The sequence below is a fragment of the Euleptes europaea genome, chromosome 8 (assembly GCF_029931775.1).
Source record: "Euleptes europaea isolate rEulEur1 chromosome 8, rEulEur1.hap1, whole genome shotgun sequence".
In the NCBI taxonomy this organism is placed as follows: Eukaryota; Metazoa; Chordata; class Lepidosauria; order Squamata; family Sphaerodactylidae; genus Euleptes; species Euleptes europaea.
Window position 1 is genome coordinate 50135986 of NC_079319.1, and position 23588 is coordinate 50159573.

The 23588-nt window shown below is 43.1% G+C and overlaps 1 protein-coding gene across 1 annotated transcript in view; it reads left to right on the plus strand.

The window, feature by feature from the left end:
- The first annotated feature begins 4460 nt into the window (after positions 1 to 4460).
- Positions 4461 to 23588, plus strand: part of CHST9 (carbohydrate sulfotransferase 9) — a 73183-nt gene continuing 54055 nt past the window's right edge. Inside the window, exon 1 of the mRNA XM_056853994.1 lies at positions 4461 to 4575. Coding sequence (XP_056709972.1) covers positions 4476 to 4575 — 100 coding nt within the window. The 5' untranslated portion in view covers positions 4461 to 4475. The remainder of the gene's footprint in view (positions 4576 to 23588) is intronic.

Sequence of the window (23588 nt, forward strand, 5' to 3'; positions counted from 1 at the left end):
TTTAATTTAAAAAGGGATCCCTTCCCGCGAAAACAAAATGGCTGATCGGCAGGACGACAATTACATTGCCTCAGCCGATTTGGATCCTAGCCTGCTAACGGCTATGCCTCATCCATCCGAGGCCATCCAACCCTCCACAAGTCAGCAAATTGACTTGAGGGTTAAAACTAAAAGAAAAAAATGGTGCAGGTGGCAGCGGAAAGCGCAAAAGGGCCATCTCGGCCGGCAACAAGCGCGCGAAACGCCTCATCAAAGCAGCCCGCTCTGTAGCCGCGCCGCAACGAAGCGGAGGAAAGTCCGTGGCAGCGGGCGGCACGAAGAGTTCAGCGGTGTCTGCTGCTTCCTCTTCAAAGTTCCTGCGGGTGCAAAGCCCGGAGTACGGCGACTCGCCTTTGTCTAGGGGCACTCCGGCATCAGGCGCGGAGCTCGCGCCAGCACCAGATGCCCACTCCCTGCAGCTATTCAGGGAACAGGCCCAGGAGGCTGGCGGCTCGCCTTTGCCTTGTGCCGTTTCTGAGCCGAGAAAGAGCCTTGGCTACTTACCGTGAAGGCTTCTTCTGCTCAGAGGGACGAAGGACATCTTGCCCTCCCAGATGTCCATCAATAGTTGCATTCTAATTTATAGTTTTTTAAAGTTCAAAGTTGTATATTTGAAATTCACAGTTCATGAAAATACTGTTTACAGTATAATAACGAATAACACGTTTCTTAGCTTTTTTCTACTAATCTTCTAAGGCTTGGAAAGTTTTATAACTGGCTATAGGGGGCGTTTACCCTCAGAAGCCAGGAAAAAATTAAATATTAATTCCTGCCTCCCGAGCTAAGAGGAAAAGAAAACACTCATCTTGAAGATGCCCTTCGTCCCTCTGAGCAGAAGAAGCCTTCACGGTAAGTAGCCAAGGCTCTTTCTGTCCACATCCTTTTTGAAGTGAGGCCTCCAGAACTGCACACAATACTCTAGGTGCAGCCTGACCAATGCAGTGTACATTGGAATTATGACATCTTGCAATTTAGATGTTATGTCTCTGTTGCTAATGTGATCTTGGGGTGTATCACTTTTCCAGTGTGTTCAGATCTCATTGAATTCTATATCCTCTGTGGTGTTCACTGCTCCTCCCAATTTGGTGTCATCTGCAAATTTAATGAGTAGTCCCTCCACACCTTCATCCAGATCATTTATAAAAATGTTGAAAAGTACCGGGCCCAAAACCAAGCCCTGTGGCACCCCATTGGACACCTCTCTCCATTCAGATGAAATGCCATTGACAACTACTCTTTGAGTGCGGTTCCCCAACCAGTTCCCTATCCACCTAACTATCCTAGAGTCCAGTCCACAGCCCTCTAGTTTACCCATTGGAATATCTTGGGGAACCTTGTCAAACGCTGAGCTGAAATCTGGTAACATCTGGAAACAATGCTGTGTTAGATGGACCTCAGTCTAACTCAGCAAGGATTTTTCCTATGCAGCCATCAAATTATAATTACTGTTCCTCAGTTTTACAGATATGTAAAATATTTTCTCTATCTTTGCAGATACATTTCTCCCAAATATGTTAGTCCATCATATTCCCCTCTGCCAGATTCCTTTCCCCTACAAAAGAGAGGACTAGATTTTTCTCATTCAGGCAATTTCTTTGTCACTTTCAGTTTTCTTAACTTGTTTTCTGTCACAATTCATTGCTAGGCAGCCAACTCTGTCTTCTTTAACCAGATAGCCTGATGCTGCTCTTTTCTAAACACAGGTGCTAATTTTAAAATGGGTATCCGTTAGCCAATCAGCATCCACCCCCCCAGTGCTACAGTGAACCAGTTTTCCTCTTTCATCCACTGTGCAAATATTGCAGATGCATGTGCTTTATTTCTCCAGTTTGGGGCAATAAGGTGCTAATACTGTTAGCATCTTGGCACTAAAGTCTTAGAGTCGCCCAATGCTTACTTCTTTAATAGGACTTTTGGCCTCATGCATAAATGCAGATATTTACTGGGTAGGGACTTAATTTGTTTGGCACATAACAAATACATACGTATACATAAGCAAGCATGACTAACATAGGCTTGTCCCGATGCCAGCTTAAAAGCAGAGTTATTTTCTTCTGTATTATTTTATGGAGATTGTAATTAAATGTACATATGATGATATCTGGTGCCCAGGACTTGCAGGGACAACTCACCTTGGTTGAGACAAGCCATACATAACTAGCAGCAGCCAGACTAGGAAGTGCCCAGAATTTGCGGAGGAGGGGGAGGGCGTTCAGACTCTGGGTTCAGCCAGGTGGAGCCAGTCACGATATCAAGCCCTTCCTGGAGGAAGGGAGCAGCCCAGGAAGCAGCTTCAGCAGAGACAGGGCATCAGGACACTTCTGGTTGGGTGAAAGGGTAGAGGGGTTGGAAGGGTGGCCTATTTAAGGAACATCTGCAGCAGCCCAGGAAGCATGAAGGAGCTCTGCTCAGGCAGTTCGTAAGAGTGAGGGATGTAGAAAGGAGGAGACACAAGGTGGTGCAGCTTCCTCTCCAGGGGTCCTCTAGTGAAGGGAAGGTCACGGCAGAGCAGGTAATACAGCCTTGACCAGAGGGAGCACTACATAAGATATGCTAATGCATGAGTAAATTCTGGTAGGATTTCTCTCCTGGAGTTTTTTCTTTCTTTTAAAAAACAAATGCTTTCTGTCATAGTTGTTGTTTACATGAGTTCATGTTATGTTTGTTTAATAAAAGCCAACAGGCTGTACTTGAAAATGATTTTAAAAATCCTGTATTTTTATTATTACTATTTTTTTTTTGGTAAAATTGCATTTCTCTGCAAACCATATGGTGGGATTTAGGTAATCTGATATAACTTGTTAAAGGTCTGTGCCTGTGCACATATCTAAGTCTAGAAATAAACACTGGAATGCCAAACAAAAAAAATCTAATACTTTTAGAATGACTTTCCTTTGTTCCCAAGTGTCTCATTTTATGCTTATAATATTATGCTTTAGTTCACTAAAATCTCTTCTATCAGATGTTCTTTCCAAGGGCATCATTGCACTGAGTTTCAAGATATGTTGCTGCTTCACACACACACACACACACACACACACACACACACACACACACACACACACTTTGGTTTCCGATTTAATACTCTCTGTATACTATACTCAATAGATTTACAAAGTCCTAGATTTTAAAAGCAATTTAAGTAGCTTTACTTTCCCTTGCGTTCTGGAAAAGGTTCTGTATTGCATTTTTGTCAAAGTTTATATCCTACTGCTTTTGAGTAGCCAGTAAAATACATTTAAATTAATGATTTCCTTCTCCTGGGGCTATGTTGCAAGTAAGATTATTCTTCAGAAAGTTTTGGGCTTGAGCTTGCTTCACTTGGAGCCACTGGTGAGAATCAGGCTCTTAATTGGTTTGTTTCTTTGGTAGTTTAAATCAATGACTGCAGAGCGGTAAAAAAAAAAAAAAAGGTGAGGTATACTTGTCTTTCAGAGCGGCATTTATGCTATTAGTATTTGGGGTTGGGTAGGTTGACAAGCAGCAACTTGTGCCATGCTGGCAAAGATTTAACCCATTGCTGGGCCATAAAAGTACATCAAAGGCTAAGTAGGCTGGGAGTAAGGAGCGTAACATTGTGTATCTCTATCCTGTGTGCTATGTGAATGATTCTGTCTATTTTCTCGGTAAGAAATATAAAATCTTGCTGTGCAAGAGTTGGGAACAGTGACTTGAGTATTACCATCCTCTCTCAGAGGTGATTTGCTATTGTCCGCCTGTGCGTGGGCTGAGAGAGTGCTGAGAAAACTGTGACTGGCTCAAGGTCACCCAGCAGGCTTCATGTGGCGGAGTAGGGAATCGAACCCGGTTCTCCAGTTTAGAGTCTGCCACTCTTAACGACTACACCATGCTGGCTCTCTTGTTATTGGCTGCCCTCATTCAAATGAAAGCGTTTTCCATGGATGCAATAGCAACAAGGGCCACTGGAGGATCAGGAAGACTAGTACGCATTCAGGATTGTGGTTCCATTCCCCCTTCAGACTTCACTTCTTTTTATTGTCCCTTCTCTTCCTTCCTTCCTTCCTTCCTTCCTTCCTTCCTTCCTTCCTTCCTTCCTTCCTTCCTTCCTTCCTTCCTTCCTTCCTTCCTTCCTTCCTTCCTTCCTTCCGGCTTCCCTTCATTTCTTGTTATTCCCCTTCTGCAATTCTTTTGCCAAGTGAAGAGGAAGATATTGCGTTTGGCTCTGTCTCCTGTGACAGCCATTTTTTGGTGGTGCACACCACCCCTTCTCAAAATTCCAAAGATGCTCACAGCCTCAAGTAAGTTGGGAGTCCATGCGTTAGAGAAATGATTTTTTAAAACTTTAATTTCTTTCCAGGTGGACTGTTCCAAGAAAACAGTAAGAAGAAAAGTTACAAGCCAAGTTTGAACACCTATGAGATCCTTCTCCGTGCATCCCTGTAAAATGAATGGAAATGTAGCCCTCTTGTAGGGCCATGAACCTAAAACAAGTCTATGTTTCTGTACTGATGTTTGGAGTAGCAGGTCTGCTCCTTTTTATGTATCTGCAAGCCTGGATTGATGAACAACATGCAGGTAAGGCAGCAAATCAGTTGCATTAATGCAAGAGCTTTCTTAAGTTTTAAAGCTGAGATTAGCATTTGGTGAGAAGTTCTGAGGATTTCAGTGGTACAAATACTTGCTTTATTTGTTTAGCAGAATTGGTGTACGTGACATTTTATTAAAGCTGTTGATGTAATTAAATTTCAATGACGAAGCACAGTTTTGCTTTAGTTAAAATCTGGGATTTTCTAGACTCTTGCCCTCTCCTAGAAGGAGATCTCATACCTTCACTGTTGTACTAGTGGTGTTACTATCCTACCCTTCCCATATTAGTAGTCTGTATAAAATCTGCCCCTTGTTTCTTAAACTGGAAGGGAGGGGGTAGGCAGGGCTTGCTAGGGTGAAGGAGGATTAATATTTTTTTAAAAAGAGAAAGGAATTGTGCTTCTGCAGTAGGAAAGGAGAGTGTTTAACTGCAGAAGAGTAAAGCAAGAATGAGAAGCAGAGCAGGAACAAAGCTTTAAAAAATCAAACTGTTGGGCCATCCAATAAGATGAACAAATTAATACCACTGAAAATGTGTTTCCCACGGAAACATATGCATAATTGGTGACACCCAGGTTTGATTATATGACTTGTACATGAGGCTGCTTGTGAGGGCGTTAGCATTTTAGCTGATCTGCAGCAGGTAGAGTATAAGTATTGGTGAATGGGAATATTTCTCCCCAAGTGCTGAATCAGCTTCACTGATTTCTGAGCACAATAAAAGTGCTGCTTATGACTTATAAAGCCCTAAATCGTGTGGGATCTGAGTATCTTAAGGACTGTTTACCTGTCTAACACCTTCTGAAGCTCTCCCGTGTTTCCTAGGGACAGGACTATGGACTATACTACTAATATGTTTTATCCGTATGTTATCTTGCTTTCACTGCATTATATTTCTACTTATGTAATACCATTTCTTGAATTGTTTAACACATCATGTTTAATATTGACACTTTGTTTCAGATTTCTGTAGTCCTAATTGTTTATTAAATCCCACTGTTTATTAAATGCCCCCTCATCCTATTGATTGCACTGACTTGCTTTGTGTAAATCTGCCTTGAGTCTCAGTGAGAAAGGCAGACTGTAAATAACATTAAGACAGGTGGTTACCAGAGAAGATGCCTCTAAGATGGTGGTATGCATTTTGCCTGGGCCTGCTGGGAGCTACTAGCATCTTTTAAGTGCCAAGTGAAGTCTGTCATGTGGTTCTAATGACATCTGGTGAAAGCAACTGCTATTTTTTTCAATCCTTATATGTTGCTGCTTGATCCCTTTTATTCAGTAAGCTGCACTGATGTTTTAGTCTATTAAAAATCCAATAAATTAGTAATATGGTCCTGCTTACTAGAAGTACGCATCCCAACAACAATAGTGATCATTGTGATTGCTGAGAAACAGTGGTTAAGTTCAGCTGGAATTGTAAACCATACTGTATAGCTTAAGTCACTGTGAATTAGCTTGAGGGATCATTAGGCTTGTCATCTTCCTCTTCTCCATCATGCATGGCCAGATAAACTAATATTTTCCGGGGTTCTAGCAGCAGTGGAATCCCTGCAGACCAGACTCCAAACTTTTGTTTTATCCCGGCTTGGAATCATGCTTTGCAGGGGAGCACATACCATAGTTTCCTTGCTGAAATGTAATTGTGAACATTTTTCTTGCGGCAAAAAAAAATGGAAATGTCTAATTTGACCTCCCTAAGTAACGAACAGAAGGAATGGGTGAGACTAAGAATCTTCTAATCTTGTTTGTGTCATGAAAAATCATAGCTTGCCGTTATGTCTGAACCAAGGCAGTGACTTCTTAGGAACTGCTGGGAGCTATCAGTTGGGTGGGTTGCCCGATGTACCCTACTGGGACAAAGTGAGTATCTGGAGGGCCCTTAAACTAGCTGTCATGAAAGGGGCGATACATTTAGGGTTGCTGTATTGGAAGGTTGAATGCACTACAGATAACTGTCTGGACACCTTGGGACCACGTTTTTAAAAGTAGCTTTAAAAAGCAAGTTTCTTTCTAAGCCTACTTTTCCTGAGTTGATGTGTGTGTTTTTTTATTCTGTTTTTCGTCTTCTAGACCAGGGCTTCTTCAACTTTTTCCACTTGCCACCCCTTTTTGCCTGAGAAATTTTTCATGGCCCCGAGTATATAGGTATATGAAATAGGTATATAAATCAAGCATTTACTGATAATAAATCATAAAGAAATTTATTTTAAAACAATTATTTGGTATACATATAATTTTACCATTTATTACAGATGAAAGCAAATTTGCATACTAACTTGCATACTGTTGCCAAATTTTTCATGACGCCCCACATTCAGTTACACAACCCCATATGGGGTCACGACCCATAGTTTAAGAAGCTTTGTTCTCGCTCTGGAAGAGGAGGTCATCTGTAAAGTGGGTGTTTCCATTCCTCTTGCTTCTGGGAGGCAGGACTAAAAACTTTAACTTCCTGTCTCTGGGGAAATGCCCCCTCATTTCCAGTTCTTTCCTGCCTCGCTTTGGGAGAGCAGGCTTTATCAGCAGCTCTCTGCTAACTCTTCTTAGAAGGCTAGTTTTCTAACTTTTCTTGCTCTTTCTTTTCTCAGGTCTATTTTCTAATCTATACTATTTCTCTTTCTGTCCTCTTGCTGCACAGTATAGACCCTTTTTTAGTCAGGTTGTGGCTTTCCCGCCAAATCAAAATGGCGGACGCCCCTCCTGATGGCTTTATCGCACAGGAAGATTTGGACCCCGGCTTGCTTGTTCCAGCCCCACAAGCCCAACTAAAAACCCCTGGCAGCCACTCCGGTGGTTCTAAGGGGAAGAGCAAGAAGAAGCGGGGAGACGGTTCCATTAAGAGGAAGGGAACCGATGCGGCCCATGTTAAAGGTAACAAAAGGGCTCGCGCAACTTCTGTTCCCCGCTCTCTTGCCGCGCCGCGCAGGCTCCCACCCGCGGCGACAGGGACGGAAAACCAGACGGCTACAGCCGCGCCACAAGCCACAACCTCGGAGAACCCTCCAGATGGTAAGGCGCCGACTCCCTCCTCGGAGGGTAACGCGCCCCCTCCCCTAGCCGCCATAGAAGCGATGGGACTGCTTTCTCTTAAGGCGGAACTCTCGGCACTAATTAAGGAGGCCTTTGCAGAAGGCATCAGGGCGGTGCAGCTCGCTTCCCCTACCTCCTCAGTCCATGGTTCCTCAGAACTTAGCGACCCGGGGGAGGGCCCCAGTTCCTAACCACCCCAAAGGGAGGGAGGGAGCCAGTGGCCTACCAAGGCAGCCCTTAAGGCCCCTCCGACCAAGTCAGTCACCACCACGGTCACCTTTTCCCCTGCCTCCTCTGATGATGAGAGGGAAGAAGGCGAGTTCTCCTCCGAAGGAGAGGACCTCGCTCCAGAGGAAAAGCAACTCCGGTTGTTTAGTCCCGATGACTATCAATCACTACTTTCCAAGACCCTAGCAGCCCTTGACTTGAATGCAGCCCCTGACTCCCAGCCTCAAGAAAAGCAGTTAGGGACCAAAGAGTTCTTCCATATGCACCACGCTACCCCACGTGTCGCCCCCGTCCCTGATTATTTTTTAACCCTTATTAATGCAGAGTGGGATAAACCCCTGGCTTCTCGCCAACCTCCAGCAGTAGTTAAGAAGCTTTATAACATAGCCAATAGCTCTGCTGATATATTCAAGGTCCCCCTAGTGGAACCCGCAGTTACTGCTCTCCATACCTCTGACCTAGTCACAGAGGAGGGCCAGGGCCTCATTAGGGATCCCGTTGACCGCAAAGCCGACTTGGCCTGCAAAAAGTCCCACGATGCAGCAGCCTGGGCCATCCAAGCTTCCATCACTTCAGCCCTTGTTGCTCGTGCAGCAATAGTCTGGACCAGAAAACTGGGTCAACTTATTCCAGAGGACGACAGGAATGCCTTGGAGGGGGCCTCTAGAATTCTAAAAGCTGTGTCCTTTCTAGCAGACTCCTCCCTAGACACGATGACTTTCGCAGCTAGAGCCATGGCGACACGGCGGCGGCCAGAAGAGCGCTATGGATCCGCCCCTGGCAAGTACAGCACAGATCCAAAACAGTTTTAATGGGGTTCCCCTTTCAGGGAAAGAAGCTTTTCGGGGAAAAGCTGGAAGAGATATTGGTTGAAACCAAAGATAAGAAGAAGGCCTTATCCAAGGTCTTCAGTAAAGAACAAAAAAGCTTTTCCTCCCAGGGTTCCTTTCGCACCTCCCACACCCTTTCCAGGTACAGACCGGAACAAAGAAGAAGTCATTGGAGCTCCTCAAGGGGTTCCTTTCGGAGAGGGGGCCGTTTTTCCAAACCCTCTCGCTTCACCAACTTCCAGGGAGAAAGAAACGACAAATCCTTCCGTCCAGCAAAACAATGACGCTCCCACCCAGCTGTGGGGGGCAGGCTGACTCAATTCCGCCACCGGTGGAAAACCTCCCATCCAGACGCCTGGGTATTCAACATCATCCATCAGGGCTACCAGCTGGAACTGGTTTCCACTCCCCCAGACCGTCTGGTAGCATCAACTCGCCCCTTAAACAAAGAAAAGCAGTTCAGAACAGCAGAAGCCATCCGCCACCTACTCGACATCCAAGCCATCGAAGCAGTCAATCCACAGGAGCACTCATCGGGAGTCTACTCCTATTTCTTTACAGTGCCAAAGAGAAACGGAGATTGGAGGGCTATCCTCGACCTCAAGTTCCTCAACAGACACATCCTCAGAAGACGCTTCAGGATGGAAACTCTGCGTTCAATCACAGAGTCTCTACAACCACAGGACTTCCTCACATCCATCGACTTAAAAGAAGCCTACCTGCACGTCATGATCCATCCCCTCCATCGAAAATTCCTCCGTTTCCGCTTCCAACACAGACACTTCCAGTTCCGGGCGCTTCCCTTCGGCCTGTCATCCGCCCCCCGGGTCTTCACGAAGGTGCTTGTTACCTTGATAGCCCGGGCACGGCAGAAGGGAATTCGACTGCACCCCTACTTAGATGACATCCTGATCTGTGCGTCATCAAGGGATCTGTGCCTCAACCACACCAGGATAGTCTTGGAACTTTTGGAAGCCCACAGTTTCCTCATAAACAAGGAAAAGAGTCATCTTTCCCCTTCCCAACATCTGCTTCACTTGGGCGTCCACATAGACACAGTCTCCAACACTCTGTCTCTGCCAGAGGACAAGGTAACCAAGATCTCCTCCTTGGCCAAGTTCACCCTTCTCTCCAAGTCAGCTCAGATCTTCAACCTAGCAAAACTCCAGGGCCTCATGATCTCCACCATTCCAGCAGTACGGTGGGCCAGACTTCATGGCAGGACCTTGCAGTGGTTCCTTCGCCCATATCAGAGGGAGATCTCCCTCAGGTCTCGCAAATGCCTGATTTTACCCAAGACCGTCAAGTCGAGCCTTCGATGGTGGGCCTGTCCCAGCAACCTCTCTCAGGGTCTTCAATATATCATTCCCCCTCCGATCCAGTTGTTCACCGACGCATCCCTCACAGGTTGGGGAGCCTCCCTTCTCAACCAACCGGCGCAAGGACTCTGGAACGCGAAGGAGCGACTGATGAATATCAACACCCTGGAAATCAGAGCCATCCAAAGGGCCCTACAACACTTTCATGCCCAGGTCAGAAACCAACACCTTCTCATCAGGTCCGACAATGTGGCAGCGAAAGCACACATCAACAAACAGGGGGGTTCTCGGTCCTTGAACCTGCACAGAGAGGCCAAGCTCATTCTGTCATGGGCGGAGATCCATCTCGCCTCCATTTCAGCGGAACACATACAGGGGACAGTCAACACACAAGCGGACTGGCTGAGCAGGCGGACTCTGGACGAGTCAGAATGGTCCCTACATCCGGAAACCTTCCTTCTCCTCTCCCAGCACCTGGGCTTCGCGCAGGTAGACCTTTTCGCGTCAGCTTCAAACCACCTGCTCCCAAGATTCTTTACCCGTTACCATCATCCTCAGGCGGAAATGACGGACGCCTTACTGTCTCCGTGGCCGAAGGTTCTTCTCTACGCCTTCCCTCCTCTTCCACTCATCCCCAGAGTTCTGAGACGGGTAAGGACCCTGAAAGCGTCAATCATTCTAATCGCACCTTTTTGGCCGAGACGCCCCTGGTTTCCAACCCTGGTGGTGATGTCAATCTGCGATCCCTGGAGACTCCCAGTGCGACACGATCTACTCAAACAGGGCCCTATTTGCAACCCAGATCCGGGGTGGTACCGCTTGACCGCATGGCTGTTGAAAGGGACCGGCTCTTAGCCTTAGGCTACAATCCAGACATCGCGGACACCATCGTTGCGTCCCGGCGCCCTTCCATGCGTCGCATCTACGGCACGACCTGGAAGAGGTGGTGCACCCGCAAACACGTGAACCCGTTAAAACCTCGAGTTTCTCACCTGCTGTCCTTTCTCCAGGATGGACGACTCAAGGGTCTCAAGCCAGCCACCCTTCGCCGACAACTTGCCGCAGTAGCCACCTTGGTCCCAAAGATCTCAGGCTTCCAGATAACTAAACATCCTCATATAAAGGCCTTCCTTAGAGGGGTCAGTCTTTCCTCCCCAGCAGTAGCCCATAGATTCCCCACATGGAGTCTCCATACAGTTTTGTCCGCCCTCACCAAGGCACCTTTCGAACCTTTACGCTCTACCAACCTAAGACACCTGAGAATGAAGGTTTTGTTCCTAACAGCCGTTACCTCGGCTCGAAGGGTCTCAGAGTTGGGGGTCCTTTTGGTCAGACCAGAACTATGTACCTTTCACAGGGATAAGGTAGTCCTCCGCCCAGACCTGTCCTTCCTCCCTAAGGTTAACACCAAATTCCATAGGGACCAGGAATTAGTGCTCCCCTCCTTCTGCCCCAACCCACAGCATCCCAAGGAGAGAGAATGGCACACTTTAGACCTCAGGAGGGCTCTCAAGATCTACATCTCACGCACCGAGGGCATCAGGACCTCTGAAGCCTTGTTTATCAATTTGTCAGCCCCGAATAAAGGCAAGCCCATGTCTCGCACGGCAATAAGCCGCACCATCAGATCTTGCATTTCCCAGGCCTATAGCTCCAGCAAGTTGGTCGTGCCACAAGGCATCATGGCCCATTCTGTCAGGAGTGCTGCTACCACAGCTGCCCTCCACCGACAGGCTTCCCTAGAGGAAATCTGCAAGGCGGCGACCTGGTCTTCCGTCTCCACCTTTGTCCGTCATTATAAATTGAATCTGTTCGCTTCTGCGGACGCGGCCTTTGGCCGCAGAGTCCTCCAGAGCGTTCTGCAAAATTCTTAACCCACCCGGGCCAGGGACAGCTCTTGTAAGTCCCACTTTACAGATGACCTCCTCTTCCAGAGCGAGAACGAGCCTTGGATACTCACTGTGAAGGCTCCTTCTGCTCTGGAATATGGAGGTCATCTGGCCCACCTCTCAGGAATTTAGCATTGTTCGGGATTAGCTAGTTCGTTTGGGGATCTAGCAAATTCCTGCCTTATCCACAACGGAGCCATGGCCCTTAATTGAGTTGCTGTTACTAACACTTGTTGTTTCTTCTCACAGTTACTGTTGTTCTTTCTATTTACACCTTCCTGTTCCAAAAATAAAATAAAATAAGGGGGCAGAATCTAAGTGTTCTTGTGCCCTATAGCTCGGAAAGTTTTCAAACTGGAAATGAGGGGGCATTTCCCCAGAGACAGGAAGTTAAAGTTTTTAGTCCTGCCTCCCAGAAGCAAGAGGAACGGAAACACCCACTTTACAGATGACCTCCGTATTCCAGAGCAGAAGGAGCCTTCACAGTGAGTATCCAAGGCTCGTTCTAGACAGCTCAGACTGAGCACTACAAAAATGTCTCACATATCCAAACAAAAATGGAGTTGTAGATTCTTTACATTATCAGTATTTTGGGCTGTTGTGAGAAGGAGAGGCAAGGGAGTTACTTCAAAATTAGCCTGCACCCCACAGAGAGAAACCCAGTGCAAGCTAATGGCTAATGGAACCCATAGCTTATCTAATGAAAAAGTCAAGACAAACTGCTAATCTAAAAATGTGGACCGAAGAGGGAAGGCCAAGCTTGAAGGGGAGGAGTGTGCAAACCCTTGAGGGCACTTCCAGATCCCAACTAGAGATGTAAAATATCTGAAACTTTGGAAGTCATTTGGGAAGGGGTGGGTTTTTCCCTCAGATGAAACGGAAATTTGGGGAAGATTTCAAAGGTATGCAATACTTAACATTTATATTAAATTTATGCAGTACCTACATTTCTAAACTACTTTTACTGATCTGACAACATAAAATACACCCTTTAACTTAGCATATAAAATTGTACTATTTGGCATATTTGTAGTCTTTTAAAAGTATAAATGTCTTCATTTTCTGTAAGAAAAATGGCAAGAATGCCCAGTACTTGAGAATTTCAACGGCTGCACCCTATGTTACCATAGCTAGAGTTGCCAACCTCTAGGTGGTAGCTGGAGATCTTCTACTATTACAACTGATCTCCAAGTGACAGATCAGTTCACCTGGAGCAAATGGCCACTTTGGAAGGTAAACACTATGGCATTATACCCCATTGAAGTCCCTGCCCTCCCCAAACCCTGCCCTGCTCAGCTTACACCCCTAAAATCTCCAGGTATTTCCCAACCTGGAGCTGACAACCCTAACCATAGCACATATATCTTAATTTTTTCATCTGAGCAGTAGGAAAAAATAAAAGTTGAACACAAAAAAAATTCTCCCCCAAACAAAAAATATTTGTACAGAAACAATCTTACAGTTGCAACAGGTAATGCTACCAGCATGTTAAGGTAAACATAACATTAAGAACTAAATTCTTTAATGATTGATCAATAAACCCATTATAGCATCTTAATTGTAGCCACAACTATTTACATTTAAATAAAAAAATTAGTAATTCTTGAATAAAATAATTCTTAAATAACAAATTCTTGGAAGTGTTGTCATTGTATACAGGGAATTATCATTAATCCAGTGCTGTAGATTCTTACATAAATTTTCATTTTGAGTAAAACCTTGTTTTTCATTTCTCATTTCCAAAGGAAAAAAATCAGCTTTTTGGGTGTTCCCCACAATGTCCCCAATTTGTCCATTGGAAAAATATGAAGTCTGAGGACTTTTCCTTCTGTATGTTTTGTCTGAGAAAAATGTTTGCCTTAAGAAGCATACCACTCACTCTAAGAAAATATGTCATTGGAAGTTTTTTTCAATACAACTCCAAATTGCCTGATTTTTCTCTCTAGAAAATTGGGAAAAAGTCCCAGGGGGATTTCCCCCAACAACTTTTGTCTTTCCCCTTTCCTCCAGGTGTTCACTTCTCTATTTCCAAACCAACATCTGCTTTAGTTGCAATTATTGCTGAAGTCTGCAGGCCAACTTTTCATTTGCTGCTTCTTGACTTTTTCTTATTGAGTCTCTTACATTTATCTCCTGTTTTACTGCCCATTCCTAAAGGGGGGGTAGAAATGCGGCAGACGGGAGCAGCACAGCCGTGCCACCACCTCAGAGGCTTCTTGGCCACTGAAAGGAAATGTAAACCCATTAAAAAATTAGAAAACGGAAAATGCCCCCATTGACTGCAGTGAGGCTGCACCACCAAAAAAGGTGGCGTAGCAACACCACTGCGTGAGGGGGCGTTCCCAGGGTGAGTTAGGAAGCTGCTGAAAGGCAGCTCCGCTGCTAAGGAACTCTTCCCAGGACACCGGCTGGGAGTTGTGCTGTTGGACCATCCCCAGGAGTACCCTGGGAATGCCTCCCAGCACGGGGAGTTGCACTGTTGGAACGCTGCCAGGAGGCTGTGGTTGCGTCCGAGCGCCTCGCTGCTGCCAGCAACTGGGGGCCCAGTGTAAGTTGCCCTACGCTGGCGTCCATGCCAGTTTGCACGGTGCAAGTGGCAGAGATACCGGTGTAGGGGTCATGCCGGTTCTTGTGCAGCTCTGGCCCCCCTTCAAATTTTATTTATTTATCTATTGCTTTTATATCCTGCCCTCCCCGGCAAGCCGTGTTTAGGGTGACTAACAATACAATCAGCTTCATAAATACAAGAAAGAGCAATAAAATGACATTATTATTAATCGATTAAAAGCAGGCCCATAAAATAATCATAATACATAAACCATCATTCATAATTAAAACTCAGATTGCACACTCTGTGTCTTCTCTCTTACTTCAAGGCAAGTCCTTGAAAATTCACATAAATTCCAATAAGCTATATTTGACTATGAATAAGTAGGTATTGATAAACTCTTTGTGGGGGGACTTCAAAGAGTTAGTTGGGACACATGCTGTAAAATGTAATTTCATTAATCCCACAGTGATTTGTTGAGCAAGACTGTTTTAACCGTACTTGGCCTATAAATGGCAAGAGATGCTAAAACGTCAATCTGAAATGGTCAGCTCCTAATTAATCAGAATTTAAGGGATTATTTGCTTTTTAAGCCTGTGGTCCGAATGGACTGACCACTGTGCGTATTTTTTATCTTCTCCAAAATTGGCTTGAGGCAGAAGAGGATTTAGGGAGGAAATTAGATAAAGTAGCTGGAGGGGGGGGGTCATGTTGGATGCTAGGAGTAGATCCCAGACAGAATGAGACTTAGCAGATAAATTGTATTTGCTGGATATTTTTGTTAGAGAGGTGTTTAGACCAGTACTTCATTACTCTTTAGATGACAAAAAATGATATGCAGAGAGGCTGGCAGATGCATTTCTGCAAATGATTTGGGAATGTAGGACTTGGTATACTGTTTTCAAGACCAAATAATATTCTGGAATTTTACTTGGCAAGTAACAGTTTTTTAAAAAAATGAAAAGCCATATCTCTTTATTATCTGTTAAGATTTACCTTGGCTTGTGTTCCTGTTTTATAAACAAAGAACCATCTGGTCTCTGTCAATTTTTTCCTCACACCATAACTACTGGCCCTTGGGTAGGGGGTTTTACATTCAAGGCAGAGTTCTCCTACCTCAAACAACTACTCCTGCTGGGACCCCAGTGCATCGGGGAAGGTGGAAAAGTGACAGGAATGCAAATTGTCACCGTTGTATTGGGAGTTGTTATACATAATAATGCACCAGTAAATTGGATAGACTAAGAACTGATGCCTATTCTTCTGGAATGTACCTAGTAACACAATGTCCCAGGATGTGTAAACTGTTATAGGTGACAAGGTTGTTCTCTTCAGTATGCAAATACAGATTTTAATAACTGATTTAAAAACTATTTTTTGCAGTTGTTGAAATTGTTCTCTAGTCATCAGATATGGAAACACCAGTTTGGCTTCTCCATCTACTTGCTCAGTGGAAGTGTTGCTGTGGTCAAAATAATATCACACAAGAATTCCAAAATGTTTGGTGAAATCTTTCAAGTGACCTGCTTACTGTGCAGTAGACATGAAGTGATCACATGATGGGACCTATATATGTGTGAATACTTCATATTCTCTATTTCTTTATACCTCTAGCAAAATCTGCTTTTTTATCATTTGAAGCAAATCCCCATTTTAATCCAATCGTTGGAACTAATTTAATTTTCTAAATGTCAAAGTAGCTGTATAAATCCAAGACGCAATTGTGTTATACAGAGGCTGTTCGGGGAGCTAAATTGTTAGCAGTTGACTCTTCCTAGTCAGTAAGCCCATGCAGGACCAACTATCATTAATGGAGCACATAAAATAATGGGGTTGTACCTGTTTTATCTGCTGCCAAAATGATGGAACTGATCTTTTCTCTTTGTTGCACATGCACAGCAGCAAGAAAATCTATTGGATTGGTGCACGGAAGCAGACAAGGAAGTTTTTCTTCCATTGAGTTGCTTCTACCTGTAAAGGACCGTTGCATTTCCACGTTGAGAGTTTTTCTTGGAGTTTTATCTTGGCACTTTGTTCCTACTTCTCATCTGAGGTGTCTCATAGTTCAGTACTAGTCAGATGCCACAAAATTTTCAAAACATGTTCTGTGTTGCAACGTGTGTTCCGTCAACTCGGTAGTCTGCAGTGAACTACATTTCATTGCTGATTAAAATAAAGTGGCATGTGTGTTAGGAGGATGAGCTCCTGCTGGGAACGACAAATTAGCCCTCACAAAAGGGCATGTGTGCTCACCAAAGTGCTAAACATCTGGTGATGCTGATGTGTGTTTTGTAAAGATATACAAATTGGTCGACTCATCACCCTCTTAAAACTGCTTGATGGCGTTCTCTTGCATGATAGCTCCCTTTGAGAAGCTTTGCATTATATTCAGCTCACTTTCATATGTCATCTCAAGGTCCAATTCGAATGCAGTATATTCTTTGCAAAAGAATCTGCTTTACTTGTATACATGACTTTTAGATTTAACCATCAGGTTCTCAGAGTAGTGAACAACTATCCTGTAAACTATCCAAGTATAAAAGAAGTATGAACTCAATAGGAGCTTGTTCAAACAAACAATAAGTAACAGTGAACTGGAAAAAAAAGACAGACTCATGTGGGGACAACTGAGTAAAATGTCTCTGTAAACTGGAACGATTTAATCTAGAAGAAGATGAAGAAGAAGAGTTGGTTTTTATATGCCGACTTTCTCTACCACTTAAGGGAGACTCAAACCGGCTTACAGTCACCTTCCCTTCCCCCCAACAGACACCCTGTGAAGTAGGTGAGACTGAGAGAGAGTGACTTCTCCAAGGTCACCCGGCTGGCTTCATGTGGAGGAGTGGGGAAACAAATCCAGTTCACCAGATTAGCCAACCACCACACGTGGAGGAGGGGGGAATCAAACCCGGTTCTCCAGATCAGATTCCACCGCTCCAAACCACCGCTCTTATCCACTACACCACGCTGGCTCTGTAGTGTTTGAAACTAAAAAAGATCTGGTGTCTGAGGTGTAGGGGGAGATCCTTAGGGTATTTTCTATAGTGACTCCTTGTCTGTCTCTGGTAGCCAACCAGTTTGCCTCAGTAAATGACTGCAGTTGCTGGGCAGGCATATGTGGGAATCAGGGATGTTGAAGTATTAATGGCTTTCAAGGTAATCATGAGCACTCTGAATTGTGCCTGGAAGTAAACAAGCAACAAGTGTAGTTCTTTTAGTACTGCAGAGATATGTTCTTGACAGTTTGTACCTGTCAGCAGATTAGTTCTGCTTTCTGTACCAGTTCAAGCTTCTAAACAGTCTTCAAAGGCAGACCCACATGGCACATGTCGAAATAATACCATCAGGATACAGTCATAGCATGGATAACAAAGGTCTTGGCTAACTGTCCCAGAAGGTTCCCAGGTTTGCTGGTACAGTTGAAATGTTTAAGATATTGCTGTGGCATTTGCCAACTGTATGAATATGTTTATAGTACGAATAACTTTTGGGGAAAACTGTTCGAGTTTCTAAAAGGGATAAATAGAAGGAATCCCTAGCCCACAGCAGACAATATTACTGATAAGCATAGCTTATTAAACAAAACACTTTAAGGCTTTTATGTACAGCGGATATTGAGATATTTATCATTATTTATGTCTCTGTTTCTGGTGTTCACAATAAAACAAAATCTTAGGCAGCGTAGAGGTCACTACCACCAGTCATTAATCAAATTATATGTTTACTGTAATTCTGTATTTAATCTTTGTTGACTGAGTATCGTTAGCTCTACTGAAGATTTTTTCCGGCAAGTCACTGCTACTTCATTCTAATGCGCACTCCAACTTAATGTGACCTGTCTCAAAGCTTCAGTTTTGTTTGATAAAATATGTAATCAGATTGAGTTTTGGTATTATACAAGGGAACCCCTGCAGAAGTTTGTGGGAATCATTTTGGGTGTGGAAGGTATGGAGGGACAGGAGCATCCCTTTCGATTTGCTTTAGACTTCCTAAAGCACTGCTGAAAACAGCTGAGAGATCAAGGCTAGCCCTTTGCAGATCAGCAAAGCAATGCAATAAGTTGTCTTTGAGCCTCTTTGTTGATTCCTCCTGTAGCTATATGTACACGATTTTAGTTCTTAAAAATTGTTGGGACCTTCTCACTTTTCTTTCCAAGAACTTACATGCACAGTGTGTCTTAAGTAGTATGACTTGCAGGAAAACTTCTCATGTGGTAGTGATGTCAATGTTTGCATCATGGGATTATGGAGAAGCAGTCTGATGTTTGCATGTGAATGTTCTGTTCATTCACTCTATAATTGTCTTGTAGTGCATGAACACCTTTCATTTAATTCATTTATGAAATTTTCCTTCAAATCGGCTGACCTTTTTGTCTTCAGTGTGAATGTTCATGTTTCATATTAGGTTTCTCTTTTCCATTTTGAACAAGTATGACCATCTGAACATAAGAACATAAGAAAGGTCCTACTGGATCAGACCAAGGCCCATCAAGTCCAGCAGTCTGTTCACACAGTGGCCAACTAGGTGCCTCTAGGAAGCCCACAAACAAGACAGCATTATCCTGCCTGTGTTCCACAGCACCCAATATAATAGGCATGCTCCTCTGATCCTAGAGAGAATAGGTATACAGCATGACTGGTATACATTTTAACTAATAGCCATGAATACCCCTTTCCTCCATGAATATGTCTACTCCCCTCTTAAAGCCTTCCAAGTTGGCAGCCATCACCACATCCTGGGGCAGGGAGTTCCACAATTTAATTAAGCGTTGTGTGAAAAAATACTTCCTTTTATCTGTTTTGAATCTCTCACCCTCCAGCTTCAACAGATGACCTTACGTTCTAGTATTATGGGAGAGGGAGAAAAACTTCTCCCTGTCCACTCTCTCCAAACCATGCATAATTTTATAGACCTCTATCATATCACCCCTTAGCCGCCTTCTTTCCAAAATAGCCCTAAGGGTCTTAACTGCTACCCATAGGACAGTTGCTCTAGATCTAAAATCTCTATACAAAGCTGAAATGCACAGCAATATTTTTTTGAATTGATAACAGCTGGAATGTTTTGACAGATAATGAGTAACAGTCTGTTACTTTGGAAGACATCCATAGAGGGATTGATGTTAGGCTTGTTATTACTTAACATCATTGTTGGTCATTAGGATGGAAATTGAGAAACATTTGTGTGTTAATGATAGTTATTGGAACTTAAAGGGTAGCTTTTTGTTGTTGTAAATATGTAGCTTTCACACCTGAAATCCAGCTGTTGGTATAGGAGAAATATGTGGAAAAACAGCCAACGTACATCTGAAACAAACCCCATCTGGAATGCCAGCTGCACCAGCCCTATTGAAAGTTGTGCTTTCTCCCATTCATTTGTTTCAGTGGAGTTGATACAAGACAAAATCCTAATGTCAGGAAAAAAATGGACTAATGCTACAGTGCTATGCATACTCCCCCCCCCCAAGACAATATAAATAAGATTTGGCTGTGTTCCACAAGATATTATCTGTAACACGAAGCCGCAATATTTACTGCGCACTCCTGAAATGCGCTGGCGGCCGCAGCGAAAGGCCTTAGGAGGGCGACGAAGGCCTCTGCTGGCGCAAGGGCCCACACCGCCAGCACCTGGACAGGCCCAGCCACCGGTCCCTGGCCGCCGCTGCGGCAGCACTGACCCTGGCAGCCACTGCAGCCTCCGGCCACCAGCACAGGCTGCAGCGGCAAGCAAGGAGGTGTTCCCGGAATGTAACAGTGCCCCGGAATGTAACAGTGTATATAGTTGAATGTGGTGTGTTCTAACTTTACTCTGTCTTTTTCTTATGCCAGGGATTTATTAATTTATTATTTCATATAGCGTTGGATATCTCTACCTCTTCTAGTAGCAAAGAACATCTCACTTCAGTAGGAAGATGATGTAATAGAGCAAATGTGGACTTGAAGCAGTGTGGTGTGTTTAACAAAGATAGAAGTGGGATGGAAGGATGCAGTTTTGTGTGAACATGCTTTTGCCTAATTGAAAGGTGAACCAAATTGTGACATTATGCTGTTAGGCAAAATACCACAATAATTGTATTAGCAATGAATAGGCTGGACTGCAGAGAAGATCAAGGAAAGCACTTTATCACATTTTAAATTGTTTGTCAGTTGTGGCAGCTGCGTTTTCTATTTGTTGCTACATAGGCCAAAAAGAAAAAGAACCAAACAAAATATAAAATGTTTACTTTAACAACGTCTTAACAATAAAACTACCTGCTATTCCATGGCTTGTTTTATGTTTCAAAGGACAGAGTTTTAAGGACAGAAGCTTCAAGTAGCAAATATATTTATTTTAGTATTTTGGAATGCAGGCAAACTTACTCAAAAGTAATGGGATATAAATTTTAATAATTATTCCCAAAAGCCTCCTTAATGCACTCTAATAACCTGCAGATCCATTACAATGACTGAATTATATTATTTTTCCCTCTTGATGAAGAGGAAAGCAAATAATGGTACATCATTTCATGGATGTGTTAAAGGTTGTTTTAAAAAATGGCATAATACTTGACATCATGTTAATCATGGTTTTGTAAAGGTTGTGGGAGAATTGCATTAAGTGCCTCATCCTCCAAGCTGTGAATTATGTGATTTTGACAAAGTTTAAGTTCAAGTTTATTGTTTGAGGGATTGTCTGACACACAGAGACAAAGAACAGCAAATAACATTATCTGGGTTCTGTGTCAAGTCCTAAATAAGAACGCTTCAGCCACCCTGTTGCAGCCTGACTCAAATAGATGTTCAGTAATGCTTAATGACATTAGTTTATACTGGGTTTCCAATGATTAGATAGATCCCTACATTACAATGCGAAGACTTTTAGCAAACTGCTTAAGTATTTCAAGAATGATTTGTAAATTCACTTAGAAAATAATCAAAGCTGCTTCTAAAAGGATGCTGGTGTTTGACTTTCAGGCAAATATTCTTAAACCAGGTTTCTACAGAGATAAAAATTCTGATCTATTCACTAGATGGATGTTTCTGTTTATTCCTAGCTGTTAATATTTCTTCAAATATGACAGCATTTCTTTATGGTATCTTTCAAGTATTCTGGCCAGTTTAAAGGATTAAATAATTTATTTGAGGGCCTATATTGTGGTATATTGGTACTGTTGCTTTAAGGCAATTCCCAGGGGTTCTTTAGATCCGGGATATAAGGCAAGATATAAATCGAGATAAATAAATAAAAAATAGAAAAGAGGCTCAGGTCTTGCAACCATAAGTGGAGGAGAAGTTAGTTACTGAGGCTTAGTTGTGGCCTGTTCAGTTAGTTGGCTGCTGTGTTCCAATGAACACAGTGCTTATGACCACTATTTCCTCCAGCACTGATCATTTCCCTCCCTAAAGACACAGCATATATATCCTAAACTAAATGCCAGTCTTGCCGATTCGATAGAGGCCAGTTCTAGTAATTGCTCCCTCTGGACCTTTGGTTAAGATGTGCATTATACATTTGATAAATCAGAAAGTAAATGTGAACTCTGAATTCTAACAACATAAATAGAAGGGTGAGCCCTGGACATTTGAACCTGTCTTATACCAAATCAGATCATTGGTCTAACTAGCTTGTGTTGTTCTGTTTTTACTGGCCAGTGTGGTTTAGTGGTTAAGAGCAGTGGTTTGGAGCGGTGGACTTTAATCTGGAGAACCGGGTTTGATTCCCCACTCCTCCACATGAGAGGCGGATGCTAATCTGGTGAACCGGGTTGGTTTCCCCACTCCTACACATGAAGCCAGCTGGGTGATCTTGGGCTAGTCACAGCTCTCTTAGAGCTCTCTCTGCCTCACCTACCTCAACCGGTGTCTGTTGTGGGGAGACACAGGCGGGTTGGACAGGAGTTAAACGAAAGATTTCTTGTGGCAATGGCTGGAGAAGGGACAAACTTAAGCCATGTTAAATAGCCCTATGTGTATTTTTTAAAAGACAATTTTAATTGAATAAGACATTTGATTCAATACCTAAGCCAGGATTTTCAGCCATATACAATTAAATAGCTGTATGTTTTCTTGGAAATAGATGGCAGTTTTCTGAAACTGACATAATATGGCAATTTGATTAACTCCACATTGTGACATGACCTATTTAGCCAGCCTCTGACTAAAAAGGATTACTCTGGTCTTCCAGGGCTGAACAATGTCTTAATTAATTTAGTAGCCCTAATAACTTTGTTAAAGGATTAGCATGCTTTAATTTTAACCGATTTCTCTAAATGTATCAATAGCTTAGGAGTTGCCAAAAAGGTTTGTCTGTTGTACCAACTTCAGTTCACAAGGCATTTACTTTTTAAAAAAGATGTCATTTCCTTCACATTCAAAGGTGATTCACATTTTTTTAAGTTTGGCTGTAAAATATAATTTTTCCAAGTAATTACCATAAGATAAAACAGGGCTGAACATTAATAACCAAATTGTATATTGCCTGAAAGTGTTCAAATAGAAGGTAATTTCTGGGAGATGTCCAAGGAATACAAGGGTCGTGAGGCAGGCAATGGCAAATCACCTCTGGATGTCTCTTGCATTGAAAACCCTAAGGGTTAACAAAAAGGGGGGAAAGTGAAAATAACTCAACCTGAACTAAACTAAGAACCTTAAAATTGAAAATTAACATAATTATAATATTTTATGGTGTACACACAAATAAAAACATATAACTTTATATAAAGCCTAATAATTAAAAAGAATAGATATGTATATCTATTTCCAGCATTGTTGATGATAAAAACTATTGTTAATGACCAGTAATTAACCTGACCAGTAATTAGCCAGGCAAGTTTCAGCATGTATGGCCTTCTTCAGTGGCCTTCTTTTATATATATATAAAACCTTATATATTGGGCCACAATATATATATATTGTAGTATACCATGGATATTTCACCATTGGAATTGGCTCACACGGAAGTCTTGTAATGTATTTCTAATGTTGCACAGATGTGTATACCATCAACCAGTGATAAAGCATATTTAAATGAAAGTTGGAAATTCAGAGAACCTGCTAAACCTATCATTACTATGCTAGATTGATATTTTAGTGCTATTCTTAAAATAAATGCAGCTATGATATCGATATATCATGTGCAGATAAATAAAAGGGGGTGTTGATGATGACACGGATTA